The sequence below is a fragment of the Orbicella faveolata genome, unplaced genomic scaffold (genome assembly GCF_042242905.1).
Source record: "Orbicella faveolata isolate gen_17 unplaced genomic scaffold, um_ofav_v1 contig_46, whole genome shotgun sequence".
NCBI lineage: Eukaryota > Metazoa > Cnidaria > Anthozoa > Scleractinia > Merulinidae > Orbicella > Orbicella faveolata.
In genome coordinates, this window is record NW_028301576.1 from 20,029,494 (window position 1) to 20,052,108 (window position 22,615).

Sequence of the window (22,615 nt, forward strand, 5' to 3'; positions counted from 1 at the left end):
GTCAGGATGGCCGAGCGGTCTAAGGCGCCAGACTCAAGGTTAATCACCTTCCCAACACACAATTGGAGCGGGCGTTCTGGTCTCCGAATGGAGGCGTGGGTTCGAATCCCACTCCTGACAATGCGCTTTTTTTTTTCTTTTGTCTGATTATTTGTCTTACAAAAAAGGGTCCGATATTGCAGAGGGGCAGCAGGAAGAAGTATATCAAACCCTAAAGACAATGTTTCATCAAGACATCCAAACACCGAGAAGTGAGTTGAAAATACCACGCACAGTGGAATATTTTTGACGAAATTCGAGATGACTGGATAACCGATGATACACAGTCTCAAGTGTTTGATATATCTTCTCAATCGAAACAATAACTAAGGAGTGAACGGAGAAGTAAAATCGTCAAAACCTATGCTAACTAAACCGGGTATCCAAACTTCCTTCGCGGTTGTGATTTTCTTTGTTTTAACTTGATGAATTATTAATGAGTTTGAGAAGTCAAAAAACAGCTGCGAAGGGAACTATCATCATATATGATTGAAGTAATCCATTCTTAAACCGAAATGGCTCTGTCAATTCCAAGCCCACTCATCCACCCCTACCTCCCGGGCTTTTGATGAGCAGTAGGTCCCCGCCATGGGGAATTTGCTCGCAAAGGGCTGTCCTGCGTTGGGACATCTGACAATGTAGTCAAAGACAAAGAACTATACATCGGTACTTTTCAAAAACACAAGCCTGCTTTATTAATTAAACATCAAAAGGGTTAACCCTGCGTAAAGAACGTAAATATAAATTCTTTTTTCTGAGATTTAGCCCATGCACTGGAAACTAGCTCGTGCCCCACCGCCACCCCGATAAGTTCATGCTGGTCCTCCACGTGCGAGAAAATTGAGGCGAGAAGTGATGGCGAACAGTTCAGTTGACGAATTTAGTGGGACTAATAAGGGAATTTGTGGCTCGTTGGTTGGGATATAAAGGCCTACAATGTTTAATGAAACCTTTGAAGGTAAGTTATTCACATTTTTGTGATAAATACCGACCATATTTTTGCTTGTAAGGTGTAAGCTTATTTATAAGGCAAAATAAAGTTTCATCTTAATATCTGTTGAAATACTTAAAACTTTTTGACGCCGTCCCATGGGTGGGACATTTGCACTTGTTCTCGCTGCCCCTCCCCCCCCCCCCCCCCCCGCCCGCCCCTGGGGATTTTGTATGCACCAGCTACCCGGCCTACAGTAGGGCATTTGCAACCTTAGCGAAACAAAATGTCAAATGCCCGGAAAGTGGCGGGGGGGGGGGGGGGGGTTGGGGTGGAAGGGGAGAGCGGGCTTGGAATTGAGAGCGTCAAAATAAAGAGATATGGGTTGACTATGGATTCGAAAATAATTCAGAATTTGAAACAACCTTTCCGAAGAAAAAAAAAGAGAGCGAAAATCAAATATATTGGTGTCTTTGGCCATTTGTTCAAAAGGTAACTATTCGTTCTGGGGTTAAGATGGAGCATTTTCTCCGTCGCAATTTAATTCTCCCAAACGATTAACCTCGTGCATTCAATCTTATTTTGGGTCGATATCCACTGTTACGTTTGTGTGGAAAGTACATCTGACCGAATTCGCAAAAACATGCCCGCATTGACTCAAGTCAAAGACAGTCCCACCGGCCAGAAGTCATCTGACCACCCCCCTGGCCAAGAGATTGGCCCGTCACGCATGCACGTGGCATGGACCACGCCAACAGGGTGCCATGTCAACACAGAACCCTCAAACAAGGTTCAACAACTAAGTAAAATACACAGAAACACAGTCAATATCAAGCTTATTTAACACTGAAAACTCAACGTCTAGCTAGCTGGGGGTGTCAGTACAAGACACCTTCCCCTCTCCCCAGCTTTTGACAGCTGGCCGCCAGCAAACCACCAGCAGATAGGTCAGTGCCTGGGCCATGTCCCCAGCCTGACCAGCCTGGCCGTGACGGAGTCCCCCCCCCCCCCCCCACCCCCCTACCCCCACCCTCCTTGCAAATATGGTAAGCGTACGCGTGAATATTTGGGGGGCCTTTTTACTTTTATTTTAGTTTAGTTTTCTATATTTTTGGCGCTTTTCTAATAAAACAATCATTCCGCTTCCGCTTGCTGGATATGAGATGATATTATAGCCAACTCGGCGCTACACGCCTCGTTGGCTATGTATCATTTCATATCCAACGCGCGCTCGTGGAACAATTGCTAAATATCCCAATCAACAATTCAGATGGGTTCCTAGTCCTACGATATTCACCACAATGAGTATCTTTGACCAAAACTAAACGCAACTTGAAAGAAAACTAGCACGTTAAGGCTTTGATATTCACTTCGGAGAAAACACTACAGTAGTTATGAAATGATCGTTCCTTTATGCAGTGCGCTTTGGGATATTGTTCTGCTATAAGCTGTACAGGGGCACGCGTGTTGTACGTGTTAGTCTGTGTTTCAGCATCGGCTGGTCCTTGGAGAACATCTTGTGTGAAAAATCAAGCGGCAACCGATGTCGCATTGTTCATTCACGGTTTGAGTTCCATCTCGATACTAGCTCAAGTTGAAGTCGTACGGTTGAAATTTCTTTCTAAAAGTGGCGGCCATCTTCTTCTCCTCGTCCTCGGAAACTTTACAATCTTTCCAGTTCACTCTGTCGGGTAAGTTGAGAAGAGAGGGACTGGCGACAACTTCCCTGCAAGAGAGCGTGATATATCAAACATTTTTTACATCACATCCTTTAGTTAACGTTTAGCATGTGTTTTTAAAGTTGTATGGATTCATCCGTAAATCAACAAATCAACGTCAGTTTTTCATGCGTCTGTCCTGTTATTGATTTCGTCATAACATTGTCAAAGTAGCTGTGGATAGCCAAGTGGATCTGCAGACTACTTTGACAATGTTATGACGAAATTCATTGTCAATAACAGGACAGACGCATGTAAAACTGACCTCAAATTGCTTTTAACGATAACAAATTGTCATACTGTCCGCTCTCGCTCGTTGCCGCATCGCATAAATTATAAAGTCATGTGTCCGTTCGCTTATTGACAATTAAAATTAGCCAATGAGCGCGCGAGAATTTCCGTAGTTATCGTAAAAATCTGAGTTGCCTTTACCAAGTGCATTCACGGCAACTGCAAAAACATGAATCAGACCCTTGAAAAATAGCTGCTGTATGCAATCAAACATATCAAACGTTATATAATATGAAGATTTAGGGACATCACAGAAGGGTACATATCCCGTTCAAGCTTGAAATATTTTCTAGGATTCTGGCTACCGCCTAAACTGCGAGGAGCTTTCACGTCTTTAAATGGCAAGCAGCAGCTTTAAACGTTACTCGAAACAGACGATTACAAATCGGCTAGGAAAGAAGCCTTGTTGTTCGGTATGTTAACATTAAGAAGGTGTGGCAGTGAAACAAAACGGGACTAAGTTACCTTCCAAACTGTAGAGGCATCTTCAGTGAGACTCTGTGAAGCAGTCTCTCCTCGTTATCAAATTCAACAACAAAATAAGGCGCTCCTATTGGCACAACCTGCAAGAACAACAAACAACCTTATAGAAAGATAGAAACAAGCTAAAACAGTTGTTTTCGTTACTGTTGATCTCGTTGTTATAGCTGTTGCTGATGCTGTGTTGTTGTTGTGCTGGTGGGTTTCATAAGCTTTGCTTAAATGAACCTAAATAACAGGTCATACCGACAGACTCTAATGTTACCGCCATATCGCCAAGCCAATCTCGATCGGTCTCCAAACATCGTTTTAAAAAAGAACGAACGTTTAAGTTTATTCACGACAACGAGTTTGACTGAAAATAGAACAAAAATAAACAATTATTTACAACATTAGCCGGCTGAACGGACAAACCCCGAAAAACACAAACTTACAGCTTTTTCCCGAAATGAATGATTGACCTCTGGTAGACGATGATCGCGAAAAGGAAATTATAAGAACAGCGACAATGACTAGCTCTAATATAACTCGAAGGATGTTAGTTTGACCGTTGCCACAGAATTTAAACTGCTAGTCTTATTAACATATTGACCTCACGCGCGCGAAAATACCAGATGTCCCGCGGGGCCTCTTGTAAGCATACTTAGCAAGAGTGTTACATCTAAAAAACCCTTCATATTAAACCCATGGGAGGAAAATCCGCGGACAGGTGGATGGGCAGACGGACGGACAGACAGACAGATGCACAGACGTATATTGTCAAATATTACATGTAATATCAGTTACTTATGCATTAGATTGCGAACAGTCTCTCTTTTGCTCTAAAATCCGCGGGAAAACAAACGCAAAACACTGTGCAAAGGTCAGCGAACGAGCAGAGGCGAGAGGCGAAGCCGGGAGTGGCGAGTAGCGCGCTTATTCGCTTGCGTTCTTACCTTGCGGATTTTCGAGCAATAGAGAGACTACTCACAGTCTACTTATAGACGAGCGTCACCTGCTTGAGCTCTGTGTTGGCCGCCACGTCCCTCATCGCTAAGGAACTAGAATCTCCGTGTTCCCTAAAAATATCCTTTAACTCTTCCACATCCGTGCGAGGTATTGGTATCACCTATGGACAGCACATTAATTAATAACGTCATTATCCGCTACAGTCTATAGCAGTTGTCAGGATGGCCGAGCGGTCTAAGGCGCCAGACTCAAGGTTAATCACCTTCCCAGCACACAATGGGAGCGGGCGTTCTGGTCTCCGAATGGAGGCGTGGGTTCGAATCCCACTCCTGACATCTTCGTTATTTTTAAACTAGTTTTTTTCTTTTTTTTTTGTATCTATCGCGTTGGTATTCCACCAAATTCAAAGACCGTACATAGAATGCTGTGGTAGTCAGTACGGACTAAGAACTTGTGCCGTCTTGAGATTTGAAACGCAAGGAGGAAAGGCAACTGACTCCAGCCTCCAAGAATTCTGAAAAAGTTTAACTTATAAGAGAGAAGATGATAAAGATACACTAAAACAACAATGTATACAAGTTACAGTCCATATTAAAGCAAATATAGTTTATTCCATGTCTAGCTTTTGGGCTAACTGGATCCACGATGGGCATTCATGAACGGTACGTTTAGTTTTAGCCCGCGCTCATACCTAGCTTACATGTGGACCTCTGACACTTCCCTTCCTACATGCGTAAAAGTGAAAACACACACACACACACAAAATATATCAGAGGTATGTTCACAGGATCTTCACACACGGCAGTGTTAAAGTACTAAATTACCTGGAGCTGGAGGTGCTGCGTGTAAAAATTCCTCTCAAAGATAACACAGGATTTCCCTTCACTGTGGAATAATTTTCGAAGAGCTCTCTTGTATCTGTTTTAAGTTAAAGAACCTAACCAGATATAGCAGCTTTAGTTTAGCCTGTACACGAAATCCCACAATTTCACTGACTAAAAGTTCATATGAAAGGATATTTTTCAATTTCCATGAGAACTTCCTGCGAAAACAACAAAAATTGCGTTATTCGAAGAGCAAGAGAGAGCGCTAGAAGTTTGTTCCCCGTGGTGCCACCTTGATAACGGTTCTAGTTGTTGGGGAAAGTTTGCAATACCCCTTTTCATGGTTAATTTTTCGTATTCGTATTAAAATAAAATTCAGCGTGTATGCGAGTCATTTCCGGGTAGAAACTACAAAATTGCTGGAAAGAGGCGATTTGCACGGTGGCTTCATTGGCCTACAACTATCCTATCAGAATCCTTCACTTTCTCTTGTTCTCGCGTCTGCAGTTAGGGCAACTGTTATTTAAACCCCACTGCAGCTTCAAGATTTTTAAAATAATACAGGAAAAACTACTTGAATTTTGGTAGTTGTCGTCAAAAGACGCCATCGTGCATATCTGCGATTGCCTCGCATTCACGTTGGATTACGCTATGATGCAAAAAAAAAACAACAACCAAAAATACAAAAAGACCATGATAAGGGCTATTGTACCTGGGCTGAAGAAAAACAAAGAAACCAACAAAAATTAAAAACACAACAAATAAAGATACACTATAGTGGCAAACTTTATTGGCAGACTGAACTGTTACACTGTAATTACAAGATATAGCAATAGACATCTTGGTCGAAAATATCAACTCATATTCGTCAGTTCAAGTGTCTTCATTTCAATGGCCTCTACAAACTTTTCTAGGCATGTTTGGAGATTACATGAAAGAAATAAAAGCTAGGGCCTCTAAACGAAGCCAGCTCCTTACCTCTGTCAATTTCATTGTTGACTCGAAATGGGCGATGGGACAGATCAGCACGTGATCAGGTACCAGACCCCCTTTGGCCAAGGCTACATAAGACTATGAACACGAAGAGCAAGAACAAGATGTAATAAAAGTCAAAGTGTGAATATTACTTTCCTACAGTGTGTTAAGTTTGACACAGGGGATCACTTCCAAGTACAGTAAATGGTCGAGAACATTGTTTGTTTCAGATACCAAAAGTAGTCAACAGGGCTAGATTATTCCAGCAGCTATCTAAGTATAAAGCCAAGCAAATTTTGTGCAAGAACGTAATAAAGATGAATTGTGAAGGAAGTACCACTTGAATGACAATGCATGACTGAAATAAAGTCCCTAGACAGGTGATCCAACTGATTGACAGCAAGGTACTTACATCATCTCCTACACTGACCACCAAATGTTTCTCGACCTCAGGACTTCCCAGACAGAACCAACAGGGACCCTTAATGGGAGCTGGGAACGAAAATACAAAATATAGATGAACTGTTGCAAAGGTTTAAAAATTGTGAGTGTGGTCCCCTTAAGCATTACAGCGTGACTCACAAAAGCGTTGTACGTCATGCAATTGAGGCCATAGGAGATAGGAGACAGGTAACGTTACGGAATGTCACAAAGTCTTTCTCCTCTGGGAATAATTTTATAGCATAACAGGCCTTATTCGTATTCTCGGTATTGGACTGGAACTAGCTTGCAATGGAGGTTCACGCGGGGGAATACCATTAAAAAGAGATTAATGTCATTTGCATTTGAAAAGACTCCCCGAATTAGGCTCGCTTGCAAGCTAATTCCACTCCAATACCGAGAATTCGTAAAGGGTATATAGACCCTTTTCATAAATGGCTGCCAATTATAAATTCTTTTGTAAGTACAGTGGAACCTCCCTTAAGCGACCACCCAAAATGCCAAGCCTAAGTTGTCGTTTACGGGAGGTGGTATTGGGTCAAAATTTGGCCTCATTAGCATATGGTAATTTTAAGACATTTAAGGTCGTCTCTTTCAAGACTGATCAGAGTACAGTGTATGTGTATTTTTTCTTTAAATTTTTAAGTTTTATTCATGTGAATTGTGACAAGTCAAAAAAAAAACGGTACTTCTCATTCTACGGTACTTCTATTGTTCTACCCAGGAATGCCATAATGTTAAAACACCTTATCATACAATTTCTGCTCTATTATTTGTCTAGCAGTCGCTTACGGAAGGTTAAAAACAAAAGAAAATTTCAACTTTTAGCTCTAAAAGTGGTCGCGGTCGTTTACGAGACGTGGTCGCTTACGAGAGGTTCCAAACATAGTGATTTGGCTCGGAAACGTTTGGTATTTTGGAAAATTGGTCGCTGAGAAGAGGTGGTCGCTTACGAGAGGTGGTCGCAACCGGAGGTTCCAGTGTATTACAATTAGCCTGACTAACCTGGTTTATGAGTTGATAATTCAAAAGAATATTTACTCTCAAACGAGTTTAGTGAGGCTAATTTAAATACATACAAAAGAACTTAAAATTGGCAGCCATTTATGAATAGGGTCTATTATTCGTAATATTGGACGGTTCTTACGTGGTCCTTTGCGGTGTCTTGGCTGTTTATTTGGGCCACCATCTTCACCACCTGCATGCATGGATATGATAAAGATCGATCAGTGAAGTATTACAAGTAAACATGTAAAAACATCAAGTGGATTTACGTTCCAAGTTAAACAGCTGATCCGGGCACGTTCTTTAGCACAGGTCACGAGGAATAATGATTGCCTTCAATCACTACTGAAGTTGAATACGCGAAACAAAAAAAAAATGTTTTTACCCAAATTTAACATTTATGGTTCGTAAGTTAAGGCAATGAGGCTGTCAATGAGGCTGTCAAGTGGAAAGATTCTTAAAGATGATTTCCAGTCCGTACTACGCCCTCTCGAGAGCTTGTCTACGTTTTCTGTTTTGACTCGTGTAAGACGTCACAAAATGTAAACATTTCGCAACTACTTACATGAAGTAAACTCAAAGTTTCATGTCAACCGCCATTATGGATGCGAAGCGTTATGCTTCGTTCTTTCTCATATCACTTGATAAAACAACTTCGCAGCTGTAAAAATCAATGAGGCTGTTGGAAAAAGAATTTGAAAGGCCTCAAAGATAAGGTATGTGTTTCGTAACGAATAGCATCGATCGCATTCCATCGAGTGAGACTTACAATGTTTATAAACATTAGGGTGCCGAGACTGCGCAGTACGGACTAGAAATCGTCTTTAAATCCTGGCATGCTGCAATGGATGCTCATGTTCATGACATAAACATAACGAACCTTTTCCAAAAACAATAGAATATCCTAATTGATAACAATATACCTTTTTTCCTGCGAATCATAATTATGCATGCTACATGTACGTGCACTTCTTGGTTTCTTATCACACCCTTTTTAGTCATTTAATTAGATCTTAGTTAAGCGTGACGCGTGATGCGTGACAACTGAGAAGTGATGCAGCGTTGTCTCATTCTCTCGCGATTTTTTTCGCGTCACGCCAGAAAGGCGTGATCGTTGCCCACTGCTTACCATGATAGTCCCTGTGTCGTTTGTTTCCAGGTCCCTGCGGCCTTCCTGTGTTGTTCATGTCAAAAAAGAAGTTCTGACCGGCCGTTGTGGCCTGCAAGACAAGTCATGATAATCCTTAATTGCTACAATGATGCGGAGTCAGCACACAGTATATATAGTGATTGCTATAATGTACCAATGTTCATTCCATCTTGCACTCATCTCACTGGGTGACTTTGCAAGAATCCGAATGTAAATGTAAATGATTCAGGAGTGCTCACTTGTTGCTGAACATTGCCTCGCTTGTCAGCTGTGTTCACGTCACCACCAGTAAGCACTCTCCTGTAAGGAAACTCCGTGACGTCTGGCGGCTGTTTGACGAGTTCGTTCTTGTCCACGGACGCCATAGGTACGATATTGAATGCGTACATGTACTGGAAGAACAACGTACTAATAACTAGAAACTGGCCAGGTATATTGACAGCCACGCTGGAATATTGACAGCCACGCTAAATCAGTTGCAAATAGAATAGTTATAGAGCCTCACGAAGTAGTAAATACGACGCAGTGCAGGCACTGGTAGGCTTGCGTAGCCAGAACGCAGGTATGAGCTTGTCCCCGCTTCACATCCCCACAACATGTACCGACCTTAAGGCTTGGATAGAGCACTTGTAACTGCCAGTAATACTTAACACCAGACAATTTCTGTGCATTTACTTGTTAGTTTGTCTTTTGACATTAATTACATTTTAGACCCCTTTTTTTGTATTCTGTTTGGGGGTTTTGGTTGACTTTTGTTTGTTGTTTGTTGGTTTGCTTGCTTTTTTGGTCACTGCTGATGACTGTGACTACATGAAAAAGTATGATACACTGAGTAGTCACAGGTGTCACTTTATGACGTACAGTACGTAAATTTTAGCTTTTCAACCCGAAAATCAAACTGTACAGAAATTTCCACACGCTTTCATTTACCTTTTTCTTGTCTGGATTCCCAACTTGGGCAAGAGCAATGAATCTTGTCACATGTTGGGCAGCCTCTAGTAACACTTGATGGTTCCTTTCAAATTGAAGTTAACCAAAATTGAATTGAATTAGAGTGAAGTAGTAACTACATCACCTCAGTTTGTACTGCAACTTTTTAACGCTTAAAATACAGTAAAAACCCGCGAGTAGAAGAACCTAGGTTTTTGTCCAGTTAGTCTCCATAGGTTCTTATATAGATCAAGACGGTTTCTACTTTGAATTTAAGCTACCTCGGTTCTTAATCAGGTTCTTAATTTTTGTTTTAAAAAAAACCCAACTTGTACCCATGGGTGTGGCCTTTATATTAATTCATTCACAGTACAGTATTGTGCTTATAACAATGCCAGTGCTCTGGCTAGTTTTTGTTACCTTTTTTGTACTGCATATAATGTACCGTGTTATATTTGGATACAAAAAAACACCCATATTTTGAAAATAAGAACCTGTATTGAGATTTTAGCCTAGAATGGTTCTTATGTGAAGGGTGCTGGAGTCGGAAATTTTAGCCTAACAGGTTCTGAAAGTTTAGGTTCTTATACGCGGGTTTTTTACTGTATACAGTGTACAAGTCATGTGACCAATTGGTGGACCAATAAAAAATTAAAGAAACTAAAAAATGCACGACAATGTAATAAAATCATGTGCAATACAGTTGCAATCACACTGAACAGTATCATCACATGTACACATCATCATCAATGTCATCATCATCATCATCATCATCATCATCACTCTTGTCATTATCATCATCATTCCCTTTTTGTGCCAGGAGACACAAAACACCACACATGCATATATTTATATTTACCTGAACTTCATGCACAAGTGCTCGAAAAGATAACTTCACTTCTAACAGTGTACTTGTGAATGCATGTAAATGGTGTACAGTCATGTATGTAGGGTAATTAAATTGTTAGCAAAATGCTCCTTTACCTGTAAGGTGCTCTTTCATAATGGACTCCCTCGCGACCAGCAAAATGGTACCTTGGCTTCAGGTTCTCTGCCAGCCTGGACACTAACTTTGAACCACAGCTGTCAGGATCAACGCCTTCCTTTAACAAAAGAATAATATGCAGCATTCTAATTCCAGGCTGTGAGCATATCAATGTATTGTGTAGTCCCACAAAATATCCATACCTCCCCCACTGAAGGGATTTTTTCTAACCACCCCCCCCCCCCCCTTCCTACCCCTCTGGACATTCTATGATGCTTGATACATTGTCTTTAAATGTTTTGGTCTTGGAGAACCTCCCACCCCCTACGATATTCTAATCCTTTCTTTGGGGGAGTTGGATATTTTCTGGAACTGCCATCCCAGATAACAAGCTGCGAGTAGACAGATTTGAATTGAAGGAAAAGAACAGAAGCTGGAAATACATATGTAGCCCAAAAACAATTTATTCCAAAGAATGTTCATAGAGCTCATTCAGAATATTTGGAAGATCATGCAGATCTTCTGACAATTATTTCTCAGAGACATTCCTTTGCAGAATGCTGCTGGCCATTAACGGGCTGCTTGTCATACCATTGTCACTGTTCATTAGTTCTAAAAAAGTTTGGACAAATTTTCAACATCAGACTTATTAAGACAATTCTCTGCCAGTTTCTGCCTCAACGGATCAATCCAGCAAGACATATAGAACTGAGGGGAATACATAACTCAATTGCCATTATATGTAGTTTCAGACTAACTTCTGACAAAATTTTCCACATCTCAGCGCTTGAACGAGTTGCTGTCAGGTCATCCAAGACAAGTAGATTTTTTAATACTTCCAAATTTCTTGACCTTGTTTAATTTTCAATATTATTATTGTTGCCTCACTAAGTACATGTATACATTACCATGATCAGCAAGAAAAGGAAATATGCAAAAATTCAACTGGTTCAGTTTGAAAACTTTGAAAGTACTGTCCAACTAAACAACATCATATGAAACAAACAAGTCAAAAAATTAATTAATTGAAATGTTACAGTTAAACATTGTATCAGGCATGCCCACTGGAAATGTCACTTGCTCAAATCATGTTATTCATTAAAACTTACTGGCTGCTTTGCAAACTGTGAAACACCTCTTGGCCAACATGAGGAGATGAAAATGTCCAACCCTTTAAAACTGTCATCCTCGCACAGAGACTCTAACGATGTCACATCATCATAAGTAAAATGACAACCTTCCTTTATTCAAAACAGAACAAAAAAAAGCAAGAAAAAATGACACGCACACATTAAAAGAAATGTACTTAAGAAGGATTTAAAATTCATTTAACCAGATATAAAGCAGCAATAAAAACTATTTTGAACTTAGAAGGGTTCTTTACAGGTCTTTCCTAGGAGAAAAACCACTGATAATTAAGAAATGGAAAAGTTAAGCCTTTCGAGTTATACATGTATATAGAAACATGAGTGGAAGTTTGGGAGAACGAGAAATGCTGTGGGAAGATGAACTGAGCAGCAAGTGTTTCCACAGCTTTTTCGAGTTCTCCCAAACTATCACAAGCGTTTCTATAACTCGCTAAAAACACGGGGAACATTTTTTCTATTTCTTTTCAAAAATACCATGACGAAAAAAAAAAAAAACTTGTTTACTTTGATCATCAAAATGTAAATTCTCTTTGCTCGGGCCATCATTATGTCAACATGCTACATCTCATGCTAGTTCTGTGTTTCTGTTGAGTTTTAGTGTAACTCAAATGTCACTCCCTGATTGACTACGCTACCTACTATGTTTTTAAACAACAGAGTGTTTCTTTCGAGGAACTATCGGCTGATAGTTGCCCCGCAGAAATTTGATCTTCTTAAAACAAATATTTGCCCAAGAAGCAAAGCTTCGAGGGCAAATATGCCAGTTTTCAGAACATCAAATTTCCAAGGGCAACTATCAGACCGACAGTTCCAAGAGATAAACACTCTATTGTCTTTATTGTTCACCACTAAATTTTCTTCCGTGCGCCAGTTCAAAAATCATATTGAATTATTTTCAACTTTTATAGATGAACGCTGTGACAGCCAAATGTAAAATTTTAAAAAGAAAATACACAAAAACTTACTTAATACAATTTCAAATGCTTATTTTCCATAACTCAGCTTGTTTACAGAAAAATTTTGACGGACAAGCACATCCAAGTATTTTCCTTGGACAGGCACTATGGGCTAATAGTGTCTCTCTGCGCGAACATTATCGCATCACATGATCAATTTAAACCAATAAGAATCGGAGAAAATTTAGAGGCAAACTATAATCTGTGATAGATAGTGAGTAGCGTAGCAGTGTGCCCTTGTTAACAAAATGACAGCCATTTCTTGGCGTTTTCAAAGTGTCTGTGAAGAGGATCTAGATAAAGTTTAGAATGACTAAAAACAATAATTTAGATTATTTGCTCTTGATTTCTAAGCATGAAAGTTGACTAGCCAACTAGCATAGCAGTGTGCCCTGGTTGATGAAATGACGGCCACTTCTTGGTATTTTCAAAGTGATTGTGAAGAGAATTTAGATAAAGTTTTGAACTACTAGTAGATTTATACTAAAACAATCGATTATTCGCTCTTGATTTCTGTGCGTGATAGTTGTCAACTATCACGCGGTAGAAATCTTGAGCTCATAATATAATTGTTTAATAGAAACACGATTTTAAACCAATCAGCGTGCATATTTCCACTGGGCTATTTTCTAAGAAGAAATAAATACCCAAAATGTTCCTTGAATCTACTGTACATAATCTGTTATACCTCAGGAGCATCAGATTTGTCCACTCCACTCAAATAAGCTATCTGTAATCCTGATTGTGTTTTGAAGATTCCTTTTCTACCTGAAAAAATAATGCCACGGCTTTAGGGCAGGTACAGTCTGTAATTATTTAACAAAATTTAATTTAAGGGCCCATTAACTGATTTATGCATGCGCTCATGTGCGTTGCTAAGGAGGTGAAATTTCACTTGCGTCAGCCTGAGTGCAGAAAATTTAAACAATTCAAAAACTTTTAAATTCTGTTACATTTTAGATGTCTTTTCTTTGTGTTTCACAAAATTCAAAGTAGCGGTTACAAAGTACAAGCAAAAACAAACCAAAAGAAAAACAGAAAAACAAGTGCAAAAGCAAAGGAAAAGCCATCTCTTTGTGGCTTTCATGTGCTTCATTTGATCTTATCGAGTAGCTGGTAGTGTAAACTACACACATGTTGATAGGGTAACTTCCAATAGATATCACAGTTTCTTTTAATGCTAAGGAATTGCGGTTTTTCATTAAATCAAGCTTTTTTGGATCAGTAATGATTTAAGCCAATGTTGAAAACATAACTATGCATTCCTTTTGTAAAATCATAATTTTTTTCCCGTAAACTACAAGGTTTTCAATATTTTGAGATTCTCTGACTCAAAAAACGACCTTTTTGAAATGAAACAAAATCTATGCATAGCATAATAGAGACTAAAGTTAAAATATTGAATCGAGGGAAAAAATTCTGAAAAAGTGTTAGGCTAAGTATGCTTGGAAGCCTTAAGTTTACATTTTTTCAGATTGAGTCACATGACCATGGCCATGGCCTGCTGACATCATCACTGGTGTTACTGATGATGGAAAAGTGAAAAAACATGAAATAATTCTGAACTGAGTAAAAATTGCAAGGTTATAAGAGAATAAATTTTCCTTAGCAACGGCTTGAAAAGATCAGTTAATGGACCCTTAAACTCAGTACAACTTGGGACATGAGAAACTATTCTAAATTTGTTCTTTTCTTGTTTTTTATCCATTGTACAGAAGTCATGTAACTCATTTCTTTTAGCTTATTGGTTCATTTTGGGAGCTAAATTAAGGACTGCCTCACCATCAGTCCTGTCGCTGACTGATGTCCAACTCCAGATCTAGTCTCTGTAAAATGACATCAGGAACTTTATGCCAGACTAAGGGGTTATCTCAAGCTGATACCCAGGATTGTGCTTGGTTTTCAAGCAATTTACTAGTAATCCTGTATTAGTTTGTTCTGCCCAAGCTCTCTTCTCCACAGTCTCCCAACCAGGGGGAGAGAATGAACGGTAAGGAAGAAGTAGGTGTGCAGGAAGCTAATGATGGGAAGAGAAGGTAGATCAATGGTTCTTCTCTTCTATCCTCTTCCGATTGTCCACCACACCCTCCCTTCCCCTACCGACACTGTCCTAAGTCCTTGTGCATGCTTCTAAATTTATTGGATTGGCTGTTATTACAGTTGATTCTGTGGTGAAATGCAAACAAGGCTGAAGGGTCAACACAGAGCAGAATATTATTGACCCTTTTGCCTCATTTGTAGGTCAAACTACTGATAACTGTAATACCAGCTATTTACTGTCCACCATATAGTCTTACCTAGGTACGTCACATTCTCACACAGTTCTCCACCGTTTTCCAAGGAAACTGCTGTGTAGTGCTTCATTTCTTGTTTTTCAGTTGGTCCCAGTAAGTAAGTGGGAATAGGAACTGGAGAACAAAAGAAAGAAGATCACCAAACGCACATGTACATTTACAGTACATAGCACTTCATAAAACAGGGTTGCCAGTGTACTAACTGTGGACATTCTTTTCGGTGAATTATTACATTTCAATGTTTCTGACCAACATTACATGTAATTCAAATAGATACATTTATCTCAAATAATTTTGCTCAGACAAGCAAGCTGACAAGTTCTGTTTGAGTTTTCACAACCTGCTATTCAGTTTTTCACTGATTGACGAATAAGATGGTGAGAACATGATTGCCACATGGTTGACCTCTCTGCTCAGCAGAGGCTCAAAGCTTGAAGGGTTTTTTTTTGGGTAGGGAGAATCTGCTGAGTAATGTGAGTGCAGCAGGGCTCGAAAAAAGTACCATCCCATTGTTCCAAACAAGTAGATATTCCTTCTGGGCAAGTAACTTTTCATTCTCACTTGCACAACGGCCAAGGGATCAGGCGAGTCATCTGCCAACTAAATCACTGAGCGGGCATAAAATACATTTGTTTAGTGGAAGGGACAGCACTTGATTGATCCATTCAACTTCACACCTACACCCACTTTAAACAGCAGATTTCTATGACAAAGGCACAAACCTCTGGGAGGAGAGGGATGGTTAGCTGTTTATCACCAGACTATGAGAAACTGGAGATAGGTTGAGTTCACATCATCAATGTGGGAATGGAATGCTTACAATAGTTAAGAATGTTTTCAATTTTGAAGCACACTTCCTGCTTTAATTAACGATGTGACCTCTACAGACTGAAGTTAAGAACAGAAACGGGGAGAACCTGTTATATTTTTCTTTTCGGAAACTTGTATTGCAAGAAAATGAAAGGAAAATCAATAAATAAATTTATTTTGATCACCAATAAAAATGTAAAACCTCTTTGCTCACACAATCATTATGTCCTGATCACTCTGCGTTTCTACTGAGTTGTAAAATTGTTAAATACATCTTTTGGCAGAAACTTTTTACAGGGCCGTGTTTCCTACATGTAATTTGTGTAATGATTATAATCATGGTTATTTGCAATGACACCAAGTAAAGCATTTATTTACATGTACTGTTCCAAAATATCATTTGTAAGTACAGTAGTTAGTATTCCTGTGATGTAATGAAATTAATAAAAAGCTCCACCTGAACTGCTCCCTGACATATATGTTTCCCATTCTTTTTCAGACTCCTGGCTTGTTCCAAAGAAACTTCCAGTGCACAGCAACATCTGTGAGGGGAAAAAAATACAGCAACCAGCTTAACGCTCACACTTAACTGATAATAATTAAGAAATAGGAAACATGTAGCGTGTTTCTGTCAGGAAACGGGAAATGCTGTCTACAATGTGGGAACACAAGCTGAGATTATCCACAGCTTTTTTTGAGTTCTCCCTAAACATGTGCCTATGACATTTATTCTGACAGCCTGCTTAATGCCAACAACTGCAAATTATACAGACACTTATGCCTGTACCTTTGGTATCAACATTAATCAGGTTCCACTGGTGGTATTTAATTTAATTTAATTCATAAACATGACGCTGGAGTACAATTATGTAACTAAATGGTAAACATACAGTAGATCTTAATTTTTTCTTTCCCCCACTGAGTATACATGAACTGTACCTGTACATAGTTCTATCTACTTTTGCTACCTTTGGGTTAATAAACTGAAGTCACAAGCTTGTGAAACATTAGTCGATATGTTAGCAAGTACTGAAACTACAGTGCAGCTCAGATATAAACGAACTATGCATACACATATTATACATGTGTTTTTGCGTAAACACGTGCGTCAACACGCGCACATGCGCGTATGTATGCACGTATCACATGTCTCTTTGTTATCCATTCCCTAAGTTTTCTTTATATGAAGCTTTGTTGGACAAACAAAGGACATTTCTGAATGAATGAAAAAGTGCCAGGCTTCAATGCAAAATTTGCATATTGTGAAAAACGTCAATGAAAGCTACAATATGATATTTTGAGTTTTCAATTGCTTTGCAAATTCACTGACAAACCACCATTTATTGACACTTGCCTGATCTTTAGCTGCCAAAAAGTTGGGAAGAAAATTGAAACTGTCGCTTGAACTCCTTATTTTAACACTTTGTTTTCATTTACCGAATATTACATGTAATGTTTACTTTGCAGATCTTTACAGTTTACGGCTAGTGAACTACTCACCGGGGCGAAGAATTATTTTGCAAGAAGTCCTTGCAGTTTTTAAACAAAAATATCGCCTTTGGCTTTACATTAACTCCCAGTTAATTTTGAGAATAGGAATGAAATCACAGGAAGAGTTTTGTGTTTCGCATGCGACAGCAAATCACTTGACTGTGAAGTGTTTATTGTCTGAAGTGTTCCGTGGTCCAGTCAAAAAAAATAGATCTCTGGTTCTATTTGACACAAATTGTTCATTCACACAGTACAAATACCCTTTCATTGACGAACGAACAATTTTACTGTTTATCAAACTTTCAAAGAAAAATGTTATCTTTCTGTTCTTTCTACTTGACACAAATTGTTTGGTCTTTGAAGACGGGATTGTTGAAGCGTCTATCCCTGGTTTTATTTGGTAGAAACCGGTAAATTGTAAATTGTCTATCCAAATGGCAAAATACTCTCTCTCTTGATAGAGTTACCAATTACAAAATTTTTGTTTCAGCTAAGTCTAGTCTGAAGAGATACACGCTTATACTGTATATGCAAAAAAATATTCAAACTAAAGAAAGTTCTCTCTCTTACTCTGTGGCAAGCTTTCAAGCCACTGAAAACCACAATTACCATTAAGAAAAGAGCAAACAATACATTAGCTCATACATATTAATGAGGCACACATGCGTATACCTTATACGTGTACTTGCGTATATGCATACACATATACGCGTATCTGGCTGACTTGAATTATGCGTATATTTTGATTCGCTTATATCTGAGCTGCACTGTAACAGACATCACAGGCCTGTCAAGTGCGATGACAGGATTAGTGGCCCCCACCAAGATTTCTGGGTATCGATCCATGGAACAAGAGTACTCAAAGCAAATTAACATTAAGGATAATGATTGCAAAATTTCAAGTTACAATGGTTTTAATGCTTTAACCTATGAAAGAAATCCCTAATGACATGGCTGCTTTCAACTAGTGCAATCTACTTCACGAATATGCATACTGCACATCTACACAGACTTTGCATTATGAATTTCTGCTTAGCAGAATATGCATTGATCCAATTTTACCTCAAAATCCTTGTTCTTCTTCAAAATGTTCCTCACTCTTCCATACAGAATGTTGAATTTTCCACAAACATCTCCGCAAACAAGACTGAGGGATAAAACAAATTCATTCAGAATACTTCTAAGATGTCATCATTACATTACTGTTGTATATTCTATAATGTTCTTACACTGAGTGAATCTGCAGATTATAGGCCATTCCAAAATTGCGCAGGGAACTGGGGCGAGTTTCAAATTTTCACCAGTCGATAAACTGACACCACCACATGAAAGACCACATTGAGAGTAGTCATTTGACCATGTTTGATGCTTTTAGGATAAACATACGCCAAGTTACAGACCTTTATATACTTTTTTTAGTCGTTGTTATAATTATTATTATTATTATTATTATTATTATTATTATTTATTTTTTATTAACTTTATTGAGTACCTTTTCCTACAAACTTGAATCTTACATGTATCTGGTAAAAAAAATTCAGAAATTCTGTTGCTGAAAAAATTATTTAATATTATTATCATTATTATAATTATTACTTTGACGTCAAAGCCCAATAAAATTATAGTATTATTATTATTATCATTATCATTATCATTATCATTACCATTATCATTATCATTATTATTACTTTGATGTCAAAACATCATTTGCTTGATTTCCAAGTCACTGCCAAACACTCAGTAATGAACTGCATTTGTTTATTGAATGATCCAGTTTTCAATAAATATAATCGAAAGAGAATTTTTACCATGTATGGTGACTCAATAGGAATTAAGCCTGGTCTACACTACCAACTTTTATGTGACAGTTCTTATGAGACAATTCTTATTTACTCATTTAGATGAGGAAAATTTGCCAATTTTTACATAATAAAAATTTTGGCTAAAAAAATGGTTTGTTAGCTTTATGTGACAAGTAAAAGTTGTCACGTATGAAAAATTGCTCGGTTAGACAACTCGTCACATAAAATGTGGCAAATACGTTCTTAAGCACCACATTTTTGGGGGACCGCTAAGCAGCTCCACCTTGTTTCTGTCCAGTGTCACCACTGGCACACTTACCTTTGAACTGTTGACAAATATTTCCTGTGCCATCCACACGATCAAATATATTTGTCACATAAACATTGTCACATAAAAATTGCTTTGTAGACCAGGGACCGCGGAGACCATTTTATAGTGGTAGGGCTAAAACACAGAGTGGTAGTGCTAAAAAATCTGGCCAATACAAACAAACATTAAGGTCAGTGTTTTGCCATTTATCTTGGATTTGTGCACCATCTTGAGCCCTAGAAAATAAATCCCAGCAATAAAAGTGGTAAGGCTGCAGCCTTACTAGCCCCTCCCTCTCCGTGGTCCCTGTATGGTGTGTCCATGTTATAATAGGGAAACTAAAGGGGGGGGGGGGGAGTACTCTTTTTAAGTTTGTGGAGTTGAGCTCTGGAATGTGATTCCACTTGATGTAGGAAAGAAAGACACTGTTAACGTCTTTAAAACTGCTCTTAAAATATGTTTTTAGCCTAACTTCTATGTGTATAAATGTCCTTTTACCTTAAAATTCTAATATACACTTTTTCTTATTTTCTAGTATTTTTAATTTTTAATTTGCTGTATTTGTCTTAGTAATCATTGTTATTTGTAATTTAACCTGTGTTTAACTTGGTCTTGTTTTAACTTTACTGAAGTGAAATTCTTAATTGTGTAAACACAGTAGCAAACCTCGGTAAATGGCGACTAAATCAAAAGTAAGCCAACCGACAGTTGAACCTCTCATCAGGCATGATTCAGCTCAGTAACCGACGGTAACTGAGGAAAAGCAGACGTTGTTGCGACGTCTTGGCAGCTAGTGCTTACGTGTTCAGCAAATAAGTAAGAGAAAATAGACAAAGATTTCTCCTAATAAAAGTTTCAAGTCAACGGGCAAAAAAAGCTAAATTAACTCATGTTTAGGCAATGAAATCCTGAACTGCTGTTTCCCTTTTATTGTTGAGTGTAAGCGTTTCCTTTCTGTTAAAGTAGCAGAGTACATGCAGGTGCAACTCACAGTTCTGTGCATTAAAATAGTCAGAATTACCCAGGTGAGCAAACACAGCCTGGGTAATTTTTTTTTTTTTCAATTCTGTCCAAAAGGTTAGTTTTCAGTAATTTAATACATTTCAAGTTTTGCATGCTGGTACATGAGCACTATTTTGCATTTGCATTTAACATGAAATTTACACGTAACGCAATGAATGAGTTGCCAGTGATCGGATACCTGTGTTTGCGCGAAGAACTCTGGGATCGTCAGGGGGCAAACATTGCTAGTCGCTAGAAGGAAATGTATGGCGAAAAGTTGTTTCGAAGTACAAGAAAACGAGTTTTGAGAGAGATCAACGCCTTTTCACCGTCGTTTTTATCGCAAATAGTTTTGGGCAATGTTGATATGTGGAATATGTAAGTTTTTGTTTGAATAACCGTGAAATATGTGACAAAATCTACCGATAAACTCCGTTGTTTGCGTGAGGTTTATTGTGAAATTTACATCGCGTAATGGTCTGAAAATATTACAAAATTAATTAGGTATAAATCGAGACGGATGAATAACCCAGTAAAGCCTTTTAAGTTGTGTACAGGCTACTTTTGGCTTATTTGAAAGCTCAGTCGTACAAATAATACTGGAAATAAGCTTGGTGGCGATCATTGTACTGTCTGGGGTTGATTTAATGACAAATGAGTCTGCACGACTCATGCTGTGTGGCTACTGTGTTGCTCAAAGCCTTTGTTTTGCTTTTACAAGCACGTATTTCAGTGATTTTCCTTTTCTGTAACAGATCATGGGTGTCTCCTTGAATTTATCTCTGAGTATTTGTATTTAAAAGTGCCACTTGTGCGTGATTATGCTTTCCAAAGTTTGGTATTGACGGTTGAGTGAAATTGCCCGACACAAAGGGTAGTAGTTCGTTCTGCAATTTTCAATTTCTGTTTTAGAGCTTCTTTTCTGTCTTTATATTTAACTTCTCAAAGGGTCTTTTCTACCATTTGCTCCGGGTAGCCTCTCGAGATCAGGTGTGTATTGAAATTTTCAATATTCTCTTCAATGTATTTCACAATAAACCTCACACAAGCAATAGGGAGTTTATCGGTAAATTCTATCACTTATTTCACGGTTATTCAAACAAAACGTACATTTTCCATGCATCAACATTGCCAAAATCCATTCGCGATAAAACAACAGCGAAAAAGCGTTGATCTCTCCCCAAAACCATGTTTTTGGGGCGTCGAAACAACTTTTTGCCTCACATTTCCTTCTAGCGACTTGCAATGTTTGCCCCCTGACGATCCCAGAGTTCTTTGCCCAAACACAGGTATCCGATTACTGGCAACTCAGTCATTGCTTTAGTTGACTATCCTGTCAAACGTTAAATGTTTTGCAACACAGGCTTAAAAATCCTTTTTCTATCTGCTGAATAGGAAAACATAAATTCAGGACTTACGGGATTTGCTAAAGCTAAAAACGCCAGAGAATAAAACCAAAATGGAATGCGTAACACATTTACTTTACTTTAAGCGAGCGATTCCGTAATGTCTAGCACTGTTTAATGCTAGTAGAATTGTGTAAATGAGGACTAATGACAAAATGAGAATTTCCCTACCAGAATCAAGGAAAATGCATTCCTGGGAGTTCAATTTCACAAAACTTTCCGGGGGAGCATGCCCACGGACCCCCCTAGGAGCTCGGGCCTTTGGCCCTCGAGTAATTCGGGTACCTGCCTACCTTATACCAGATGCCCTTCTACTTGAAAAATTAATGAAAACCCTGAGTAAACCTCTCTCGTGAAAAAAAAGCATTATTAGATTGAGGGCCACTAGTTTACCAGCGCACATGCTGACTTAACTCATTTTGTTCCACGCACGAGCAAGATTTGTCACGTCATACGCGTGCATCAGATATGCGTAATGCCAGCACATGCACGATAGCCAAGGATATAATGAATTAGCTAAAATTAATGGCATTTTACAGTTGCTAAAACTCACATTTTAACAGGTGCTGCCATAATGGTAGCTTAAAAAGTGACGGACTACTACTCTTTAAGCTTGGTTCAGTTTTGCCGCCATCTTGTATCTGAGCCTCGCTTTCATCTGTAAACCACGTGGTTCTTA

General features: G+C 38.8%; 1 protein-coding gene and 2 non-coding genes across 5 annotated transcripts; 2 read left to right on the plus strand and 1 right to left on the minus strand.

Moving 5' to 3' along the window:
• Positions 1-120, plus strand: Trnal-uaa (transfer RNA leucine (anticodon UAA)). The gene is made up of 2 exons: positions 1-38; positions 75-120. It is a non-coding gene; the product is annotated as a tRNA-Leu (tRNA).
• Positions 121-2,035: 1,915 nt separating this feature from the next.
• Positions 2,036-22,615, minus strand: LOC110046554 (pre-mRNA splicing factor cwf19l1-like). 3 transcript variants are annotated; one of them, XM_089278772.1, is made up of 18 exons: positions 22,490-22,615; positions 18,479-18,563; positions 16,383-16,467; positions 15,119-15,229; positions 13,510-13,589; positions 11,827-11,958; positions 10,717-10,835; positions 9,733-9,817; positions 9,042-9,194; positions 8,782-8,872; positions 7,795-7,845; positions 6,619-6,698; positions 6,210-6,302; positions 5,424-5,449; positions 5,232-5,322; positions 4,454-4,567; positions 3,445-3,542; positions 2,036-2,696 (listed from the first exon to the last, which is right to left on the minus strand). In XM_089278772.1, exons 1-18 carry the CDS (start codon positions 22,507-22,509, stop codon positions 2,555-2,557), a joined length of 1,656 nt encoding a protein of 551 aa, XP_089134898.1. In that variant the 5' UTR covers positions 22,510-22,615; the 3' UTR covers positions 2,036-2,554. The 3 variants fall into 3 exon arrangements, with proteins under 3 accessions (XP_089134898.1, XP_089134899.1, XP_089134900.1); XM_089278773.1 differs by lacking the exon at positions 22,490-22,615 and adding an exon at positions 19,538-19,724; XM_089278774.1 differs by lacking the exon at positions 9,042-9,194.
• On the plus strand, positions 4,623-4,742 carry Trnal-caa (transfer RNA leucine (anticodon CAA)). Its single transcript has 2 exons — positions 4,623-4,660; positions 4,697-4,742. It is a non-coding gene; the product is annotated as a tRNA-Leu (tRNA).